The 10,306-nt window shown below is 30.8% G+C and overlaps 1 protein-coding gene across 4 annotated transcripts; it reads left to right on the top strand.

Moving 5' to 3' along the window:
- The first annotated feature begins 2,341 nt into the window (after window positions 1-2,341).
- LOC114186941 (transcription factor PIF4-like) lies at window positions 2,342-8,058 on the top strand. 4 transcript variants are annotated; one of them, XM_028075022.1, is made up of 10 exons: window positions 2,342-2,582; window positions 3,317-3,409; window positions 3,511-4,417; window positions 4,505-4,603; window positions 4,688-4,753; window positions 5,123-5,188; window positions 5,274-5,570; window positions 5,701-5,827; window positions 6,360-6,449; window positions 7,676-8,058. In XM_028075022.1, exons 2-9 carry the CDS (start codon window positions 3,336-3,338, stop codon window positions 6,362-6,364), a joined length of 1,641 nt encoding a protein of 546 aa, XP_027930823.1. In that variant the 5' UTR covers window positions 2,342-2,582; window positions 3,317-3,335; the 3' UTR covers window positions 6,365-6,449; window positions 7,676-8,058. The 4 variants fall into 4 exon arrangements, with proteins under 4 accessions (XP_027930823.1, XP_027930820.1, XP_027930821.1 ...); XM_028075019.1 differs by lacking the exon at window positions 6,360-6,449; XM_028075020.1 differs by lacking the exon at window positions 6,360-6,449 and having other exon boundaries at window positions 2,351-2,629.
- Window positions 8,059-10,306: the final 2,248 nt, after the last annotated feature.

The raw sequence follows: 10,306 nt of genomic DNA, 5'->3' as shown, positions 1-10,306 counted from the left end.
GAATCTTTTTCATACCTATAAATTATGCAAAGTTAACATGACAACAACTAAAAACCCATTGCATAAAATAGGAATAAGCCACAGTTTTTTATTGTTGGTTATATAGTAAGTTTTATTTACCTTAAACCTATAGAGCATACAAAAAGTATTGCCTATTTGTTTTAAGCAATACGATAGAAAATGTTGATAGTCATATGCAATAATTGTTAAAATGTGAATAATTTAGACCATATTTTAAAAATTGTGGTAATTTAACTTTAAATATTTTTAAATGACCAATCATGTGACCAATACTAATTAAATTGTTGTAAGATGCATCAATTGTCTCGTGGTGGACGGTAGGTAGGCCTAGTTGTCACACTCAAATCATGACACTCTAGTTGTTACAATCTTAAGTAGAAAGAATTATACCCTAACTATTAGCTATAACTTTAGTGAAAACACATATGCTTACGTGTGTTATTTTTTTTATAATATCACAAAAAATAATAAAATTATAATTATAAAATTCAATATAAATATTTTTTACAATTTAATTATTGATAATTTTTATTTATTTTGTTAATAATTTTTATTCATTCTATAGATGATTTTTATTTATTTAATTTAAAATATAGTTAAATTTAAAATATGATTAAATTTAAAAAATTAGTTAAATTTAAATAAAATGGCAACTTGAAAGGTAGAAGTAAAAACAAAATAGACGCCATGAAGAAAAATCCTTTTTATATATAAAATATATATAAATATAAATATAAATAATTTTTACAATTTAATTATAAATAGTTTTTATTTAATTTGTAAATTATTTTTATTTCTTTAGTAGATGATTTTTATTTATTTAATTTAAAAAATAGTTAAATTTAAAAAAAATGATTAAATTTAAAAAATCAGTTAAATTGAAGTAAAATAGTAATTTGAAGAATATAAATAAAAATAAATTTAAAAGAAAAATCTTTGTATATAAGTATAAATTCATTTCTAGTCTCAATACATACTCATTCATCTCTTAACTAAATAAATTAAATGTAAACAAATACTTTTACTCTTTAATTTGAGAAAACATAAACCAATTATAGAAGGTAAAAAAAGAAAAAAAAAAGTAGTTTTATTTGCAATCTTATCCTATCATAAACTTTAACAACAATAACTTGTTGTATGCCCTATTGCCTACATGCCAGGAAGGGTGGTGCAACTATGCCCATCAAAAATGGAACCCTGTCACCTCCTTCTTCAACACTTTCTTACAACAAGAATATTTACTTCTGCACAACAAAAACTGAAAAACTTTTCTTCTTCTTATTCACTCTTCCAACTTCATCATAATCTATCTGCAACAATACACACCTGCAATCTCTCACACTGCAACAACTCTAGTTCTCAAAATATTAAAATATATTCATTTTAAATTAAAAATAATATATCTTTAACAACTAAAAATATTATTTTGAGATATGTTCTTGGAGCATGATAGCCACATCTTTTTCTGACACCACTGTCCCTTATCATTTCTCCAATGGAAACACAGCTTGTCACTGCCAAGTGGCATCATCCTCCATGAAACTTCAGATAGCACCCACCATGTGCTTCAAGCTTTAGATTTCCTTTCATTTTAAATACACCCAGATAAGCAAATAAAAATTATTTTTTCAAGTGTTATTTCAGAAAATTCTGACAAATTTGCTTCTGTATGAATTAATTTCAAATTATAAAAAATATAAAAAAGTTATTTTTTTTATTTTTTCTTTTTTTTACAAGTATTAAATAAAATAAATGCAAAGATTTATTATGTTTGACATGTTAAACCCATTTATGTTGAAGAAGAGACCGCAATTATTTATGTTACTGTTTCTGTAATGGGTTTATAATGATTATGATTATGATGTGAAGTAAACGTCAAATTGATTCTTGAAAAATCAAACGATCCGTGTTACCTACATATAATGGTATAAAAACATGTTTTAGTTCATGAAAATATAATTTAATTAATATGTGTAATCATTGAACAATCACACCAAGTATTCTGTACAGTTTCGTTTTGTTGTACAGTTTCGTTTTGTTGTACTTCTAAAGTAATTAAAATTTATTTTAAACATGATATTTAAAATAGTTACTGCAGAAGTTAAGTACTTTGATTATATAGAATTTGTGATTGTATGATAGTGTAAGAAACTTCAGTCCATGCTAATTCAAGTTATTTTTTTTTTATATTCTTAAAATTTAATAATATTTTATTTTTGACCAAATCTGTTGAATTTTCTTATGTTTTTTTATTTATTTATTGATTTCTAATAGCCGTCAACTGGTCCCATGTTCATTTATTCCCATGTAGCAATGTTTTTCTCGCAGTTGAGAAGCACAAGCACCATTTTACCTTAGGAATTGTGTGTTCTCTCTCTCTATGTGCTGATGTCACTGTCTTTATTGCTGTTAAAAACTCTTCTATATACTTTGTTCTCACAGTTGTAGAGACAGAGAAAGAGAGAACAAACGAGGTGCCTCTGTTTCTAGCTTATAGCATAGCAACCTTGTAAGTTCAACAAGTCAGAAGAATAAAAAACAAGCCTTTGCCCTTAGCTCAGGTGGAGTTCTTCTTTTTCTGCTACTTGTCTTTAGGTAGAAAATAATGGTAATGATTAAAATGAATGATGGGGTTCTTTATTTTTGCATGAAAGTGAAAAAAGTTTCATCATTTCGCATGTTTTCAAAGTGTGTTTTATGTTATGGAAAGTTGTTTTTCTTCGAGTTTGGGTTTGTTTATGAGGCTTGCAGAGTTGGTTCAGCTTCCTGTCTCGAAATATGCCCAATTTGTTGGGTTTAATGTTTTGTTTAGATTCTTGTTTCTCATCGGTTTTTGTTTCTCTGGGTTTGTAAATGTGCTCGTACTTTCTATCTATGGCTGAGAGTTGAAGTTTCCTTTTTGGGAGCTTGGGAATTGAATTTTTTGGTGATTTATTTATTCAGAGTTCAGAATGGCAAAAACCAGTCACGGTTCCATTTCATTGGTTTGCTTGTTCACTCTTCTTCTAGTAAAGTTCCAAACATGACCCACTCAAAGTCTTTCTCTTTCTACTCCTTTTTTTTATTTTTTCATTTTAAAGATTTGTTTATGCTTATTTGATTATTCAGTTTGCTGGTACAGATTATTTTATTATGCTTTTAAAGGGTGTGCTTGGATAACGAGTCAAAATCTGGCACTCAAAAGGGTCTTTGCTTATGATTTTTCTATTCTATTACAAAATCACTCAAAAGAGTCTTTGGTTATGATTTTCTATTCTACACAAAATCTGAAGTTCTTTTCTTTCTGTGCCAACAGATAACTGATTTGCTTAGCCATGAACAACAGTGTTCCTGATTGGAATTTTGGGAGTGATTCCTGCATCACCACCAATCAGAAGAAACCTATGGGGTGTGTGCAATTTTATTTCTGTCAAAGCAGAATACTGTTCTTGTCCCAATTTAACTCTGCTTAAATTGTAACGATCCATGTGATGTGGTCAAATTCTACAGGGTGGACCAAGAACTTGTGGAGCTTCTGTGGCAAAATGGCCAGGTAGTGTTGCACAGCCAAACTCATAGAAAACCAGTTGTGAATTCCATCACACAAAGACCCCTTCAGAGGGCTTTTCAATCAACATTAAGGGCTAGTGAGCCATTTGGGAACTCAAGTAACTTGATTCAAGATGATGAGACAGTTTCGTGGATCCAATACCCTCTTGAGGATCCATTGGAACAAGAGTTCTGTTCAAACCTTTTATCTGAACTGCCACAGTGTGATGTTGAGTCCTATAAGCAAATCAAGCCATTTGAAGAGGCAAAGTTTACCAAATTGGATGCTTCTGGTGCCCCCCATGTGCTTGTAAGTTCACAATCACCTACTGTGAAATCCTCCTCTTTTCAGGAATTCTCAGGAATTCCTATACCTGCTCCAAGATTCCATGTTTCTGATTCACCTCAGAAAAATAACAATGATTTGGGTGGTGGACCATGTAAGGTCCAAAACTTCACTCACTTTTCACCTACCCTTAATGTTTCTTCAGCATTGCCTAATGCGCATTTTAGAGACAAAATCACTGGTAACACGTCAAAAAATGAGGTTAGAGAGTGCTCATTGATGACAGTTGGATCAAGTTACTGTGGTAGCAATCACATGACCCAAGATCCAGATGCAAGCAGGGCATCAAGCAATGGTGTTTGGACTACTACTTTATCTGTTGACCCTGAAGCTGTCAGAGATCATGTGCCAAGAACAATTCCTCTGAGTGAGAAAGGGAAATCAGAGATGCTTGAACCAACTGCTACTTCTTCTTCTGGTGGCTCAGGTAGTAGTCTTGGAAAAACTTGTTCCTTATCCACCAGAAACCAGAGCCAAAAAAGAAAAACAATAGACGTGGAAGAATCTGAGGATCATAGTGAGGTGAAGCTGCACTCTCTGTAGTTATTATCTTCATGATTAGATGTTTTTATTCTTTTACACACTGAGCTACATCTTTATGTGTAATAGGACACAGAACTTAAATCACCAGTTGGAAACAAGACATCCCAACGGACAGGGTCGGCTAGAAGGAACCGTGCTGCTGAAGTGCATAATCTATCAGAAAGGGTGGGAACTTTAGCACATTTTTTGTGAACTTAATTTTTGTAAACTTTGTTCTTACAAGTGCCAGTGTTGTTTTTGTTGAAGCAGAGAAGGAGAGATAGGATCAATGAGAAGATGAAAGCATTGCAACAACTCATACCTCACAGTAGCAAGGTTAGTTATCATAATGAGTGTGGACTCTACTGTCATAACTTGTTCTTTGGAAATGCATTCAGAGTGAGATAAAGCTGCAATTGTGATTCTCTGACTGCTCCGTTTAAAGTGGCACACTCAACACAGAATGTGTGAAATTTGCTTTAAAAAAAGAAGAAAGAAGGAATTTGTTGATTTTTTTAGGAAAATGAAAATCACTTCTGTTGAGAGCCATATTTAGCATAAAACAATTGGATCAGATTTGGACAAAAAAAATTGTGTGAAGCAATCAAGTGAAGAAGACAAAATGCAAGTACTTAGAAATTGATTCTCCACTTTATATGATCTTATCATATTGACTTGAAAACTGAGTAAGGAATGTATGTGCAGACAGACAAAGCATCAATGTTGGAAGAGGCAATAGAATATTTGAAATCACTTCAGTTACAACTTCAGGTAAATGTGCCACACAAGATCTTGCACATGAAATTTGTCTCAGATTACTAACAATTGAAATAAACAATTTTGTTCTTGCTGCTAGCTAATGTGGATGGGATCTGGCATGGCACCAATGATGTTTCCAGGAATCCAGCACTACATGTCTCAAATGGGTATGGGAATGGCTACATCTCCTTTCCCTCCCATTCAAAATCCAATGCAATTACCAAGAGTACCTCTTGATCATCCTGTATCTGCATCTCAGACACCAAACCAGACATTGATGTGTCAAAATCCTATTCTGGGTGCCTTCAATTACCAAAATCAGATGCAAAATCCAGCTCTTTCAGAGCAATATGCACGTTACATGGGGTATCATCTTATGCAAAATGCTTCTCAGGTAACAGTTTTCTTTCAAGAGAAAGTTACATGTCTTTTTCCCTCCTAAAACCCCTTATGTGTTCTTGATAAGCTTTCCATGGTTTACCTATTGAAACTAATTTTCCCTGTTTTTCACTTTTGTCTTGAAGCCAATGAATGTATTCAGATATGGTCCCCAGGGAGTACAACATAGTCAAACAATGATTACACCCAGCAACAGCAGTGGAAACATGAGTGGAGCAGCAAACATTGATGAGGCTGTGAGTGGCAAAATGGGTAAGCCATTTGCATAGTTCTTCTCCTTGCTTTAACTAACATCAATATGAACACACCACATCAATTATATGGAGAAGTTACACCTTTTTCCTGTCGGTAATTAGATGGTGACAAACAGATGTTAACTTGTCACCTTGTACATTGTACCTTTTCCAACAACAGTCACTAGTTCTTTATATGGAATAACTTGCATGAACAGTCCTTGCTCCATAACTTATTCAAAACTCCTTGTGGTTGATAACATTCTTCACTGGCATATATGATTTTTGCTGTTGCATATGTGTGATTGGCTGCAAAAGTTGTTCTCATTTCTCTGCTATATTTATAGTATATGTCAGATTTATATGATAGAACTTCTACTGAGTGCTTAATTTCAGTACTGCATCAGAAAAAGTTATGTCAACACCATTTCATGACATTCTGCAGTTTTTCACATCTTTTTACTCCTATCTTTTATAGAAAAAATGATTCTATCTTGAGAATTCTGATACTTTAATTTTCATTAACAGTTTTTACTTGTCATTGTTCACAGGTTAATTAGATTAGAAGAAAGCTTATGAGAACCTACGGCATAACTAACAAGATAATTGCAAGATGATAGAAGCCCTTGTATGCTTTCACAGTATGTCTGCCTGTTCATATATATAGTTACTTATATATGAATCTATTGTACAATATTGTCCAAACCAAAAGCAACAAGAATGGGGTAAAATTAAAAAAAGAAGAAGAAAAAGTTGATATCTAGAGGTGATTGATTACCTTATGAAAAATTAGTACCTTCCATTCAATTCAATGCTATAATAAACTAATTGTAAAAAGAAAAAAATAGTTTTGGTAAAAGTGACTGTCTACCTTTAAAGTAATACAGTTGCTCTTCTCTCATCATGCATAATTCTTTTTATTAATTGCTTGGATATTTGGTACATGAAAAGGGTCCTCCTTTTTTGATTTTAGATGGAACATATATATCTGTGTGGATTTTCTTATTGTGGTGGTGATGTGCATAAGTACAGTAAAGGCAGGGCTATAATTTGTAGTATGTGAGCCATTCATTGTTTAAAGTGTAATAATTAGTTGCTATGAAAGGACTTAAATTAAGATGCATCCCTAGCCTATAGCATGCTACCTTTTGATGCAGAAGATTTATTCAACTAGATTAGGTCATCTTTTTTTCCTCGTTTTTCAATAGCTTTACATTATGTTCTAGCCTCCTAGAGTGCTTGCATGACCAAAGCACAAGATTTTACCAAAATCATCATGTTGGGTGAGCATGCATAACCATAAATAAATCACTCCCTCATGGTTTTTCTGCTGTCATCAGATAGTAATTATTCACAGGTGGAAAAATGGAATGCTTAACTTAACCATTTTTAGCTTCTTTTTTTTCTTTTTTTTTTCCTTTTTTACATATCCTGAAAGAAAGGAAAAATGTGATGAAAATTGAATATGTACCCTCCACTTTTGTTTGTGATGGCTTTATCTTTAGTCAAGCTGCAAATAAATGTTGTTGGTGTGGTCCCCTGCATCAAAAAACTTAAAGTAGTCAACTAACTGCTAAAATTTGGATACCACTAAGTATATGTACACCAAGTTGTTTTGTTTATCTTGTTGCAATGGGACCTCAAAAATAGACACTTGCTGAATCCATGAGCTATTTCTGCAAATGGGGTCCCCCTCCTCAATCAGAATGCCATGAAAACTAAGCAACAAACACTTTAAAAAAAACCCTTGGTCATGGTTTTGTTACATATCATAATCCACACTTTATGACTCCATTTGCACACAATTCTCCTCCAATTTGCTATGTTCCTTCTTCATCATCATCACCTTCCTTTTTCTCCTTTCCAGGTTCTTCCACCTTTAACTAAATAGCAGCCAGCATCTGATACAATACATGATATGATATGATCCTTAATTGAAGGGTTTGGATTGGATGGGGGAATCAACCCTGAAAGCTCCAAATTTGTGTAGTTTGGTGGCCATGCAATTTGAGTTTGGTGTCTAAGTTTGAGAAAAATTTGTAGTAGACAGGTCCTTGATTATGGGCCAGTTTTGTTCTCAGCTTCTGTGTCCCATCAGGTAGAGCATTCTGCACTGTTTCTAGATCTGGGAAAGTAACATCATAGAGCTCATTTTCTTTTTTTTGCAATCATTGTGTCTCAACTCAACTTCTCATTAGAAAAACTATTTTGCTCAATCACATAAACTATGGAACATATAACATTGTGCTTCATCTCTCTCTCTATGTCTCTCTTCACTAAAAACAATTCACTTGCTTCACCAACAAACAACTCACATCACCATGAACAAACCACTGAACTTGTCTGTGATGATAACAATACTCTCAGAACTGTTACTTTTGCAGCTGAATGCAACCAAGACAGTATTTGATTTAAGTATTTTAATTGCACAATAATATTTTGACAATTAAATTTTAATAATTTCTTTTTAAAATTTGAAGTGATATATTTTAAATGATTTTAAGGTATAAAGAAATAAGAAAATAGAAAAACAAAAAGTTACTTAAAACATGTATCTAATTTATAAAGAAAAATTATCAAAATTTAATTGTTAAAAAATCATTTTTCATTTTAATTTTATTAGTGTCCTAAAATTACTGTATTCAAGGTTTTTTTTATATTAAGAATTACAATAATAATAATAATAAATATTTTATTTGTTGAAGCAATTTTATTGAACATTATTTTCATTTTTTGTAAATACTGATGTAAATTATTGAAGGTAAGGTAAAAGTAAAAGTTAATAGTTGACTGCAAACTAAAACCATCGGTAAAATTTTATTTTATTTTTTTAAGACTAAAACAGTAACACGTTGTACACATTTTTTTTCCTCCGATTTTTTTATTTGATGAAATTGTGTGGGGTCCACTCGAAAATTAAGATACCACGCGTCATCTAAAACTTTCATTCATTATCCAATAGATAACCTGCATAAAGCTATTACTATTATTAGACTAACTAACAATCATATAATCTTATATTAATTTTAAATTTTAATTAAGTTTTAAGTATTTGATAAATTTAAATATTTTTAATTAAAGTTTTTGAAATATTGAATGTTTAAAATATATGTGATTGTTAATTTTGTCTTTTTATATTTAACTCATCAATTATTTTGTTCAGTTTTTCTTTAATTTTTTTTTCAATTTATCGGTTAACTCGTTTTTAGAGAGGTAAGAACTCTCTTAACCAACGAAATTAAAGATATTGTAGAATAAAGAAAGAAGTGGGATGGAATAAAGGTAGAAAAATAAAAATAACGGTCACAATATTCCATTGACAAAAACAATTAAAATAAAAAATATTTTAAGCACTTAATATAATGAAATTCTTTAATAAAGACACAATTGAAATAACCAAAGTTTATATGATAATTAAAACTTAATTAAGTCCAAATTTAATGAATCTTCAACATTTTTAATAAATTTCTGAAAGTATTCTTTAAATAACTTCATTATCAACAATAAAAAAATTATTGTGAATCAGTATAAATATGATTACAAGAATATTCTTGAAGTAATCATTGTATAAGTAAATAAATTACTACATAGATTTGTGATTTGATGAGAGTATTTGTTTTCTTTATAAAATTGGTCTTATTTACTCTATCTAATGAGAAAAAAAAATACTTAAAATTGTATTCAAAACCTAAGACAACATTTAACATGGTTTATTTTGGTTTAACTTCACTTGTGTTGAAATAGGAAGAGTAAGTTTTATATGAATTCAATTCAATAGTGTATATATCATTAAAATAGGTATATTGAAATGAGTAAGAAATATTCCTAATACAAATAATGAAAAATTATGCCTTCTCTTAGCATAAAACCTAGCTACCTATAAAAGTGTTACAAAATAGAAAAGAAAGGGTCAAATAAGAAGATAAAGGCATTAAAAAGTAACTTTTGGTGAAAGAAAAAAGTTTTATATGATATATATGATATTGAAATAGTGTTGTTACCTTTCATTCTTATCCTACACTTTAAATCACATGCTTGGTGTTAGTGATATGACATTCTTATCTTCACTTCTTGACACAACCATTGGTTTTAGTTGCTTTTAAAACAAGAATTCCCAAAATTTATTTATTTATTTTTTCTACTTTGTGGGGACTTTCCTTGCTTGTACTTGAACTGCAAAGTGCTATCAAATCCCATCACCACTATCATGTTTCTTTCCATATTCTCCCCTCCAATTATCACAAATTTGATTCCATATTCACTATACCCTTTTTTCATTTTCCCATGAAAAAAAGAACATAAAATTTTGATTTATAATTTTTGTTCTCTCAAACATTGTCAACTTCCGAATGAGATTATGGTATATTTTTTTTTGAAGATAGTAAAGCAAGTTGAGTGAAACATGAAGTAGGAGAATGAAAATAAAGAAAGTGATGGGACCCATTGATGAAGATCTAAACAAAATGTGACATAGATATAATTAATTTTAAGCCATCCA

Source organism: Vigna unguiculata, chromosome 6 (assembly GCF_004118075.2).
Source record: "Vigna unguiculata cultivar IT97K-499-35 chromosome 6, ASM411807v1, whole genome shotgun sequence".
Taxonomy (NCBI): domain Eukaryota; kingdom Viridiplantae; phylum Streptophyta; class Magnoliopsida; order Fabales; family Fabaceae; genus Vigna; species Vigna unguiculata.
The sequence above is the reverse complement of the archived record's forward strand: the minus strand, read 5'-3'. Positions and strand labels throughout refer to the sequence as shown.

Excerpts from the sequence above, each read along its gene's own strand:
- LOC114186941 (XM_028075019.1), top strand. The coding sequence starts at position 3,336 with ATGAACAACAGTGTTCCTGATTGGAATTTTGGGAGTGATTCCTGCATC. Across the intron at positions 4,604-4,687 it reads TGCATAATCTATCAGAAAGG|AGAAGGAGAGATAGGATCAA; the intron begins GTGGGAACTTTA and ends TTGTTGAAGCAG. Across the intron at positions 4,754-5,122 it reads TCATACCTCACAGTAGCAAG|ACAGACAAAGCATCAATGTT; the intron begins GTTAGTTATCAT and ends ATGTATGTGCAG.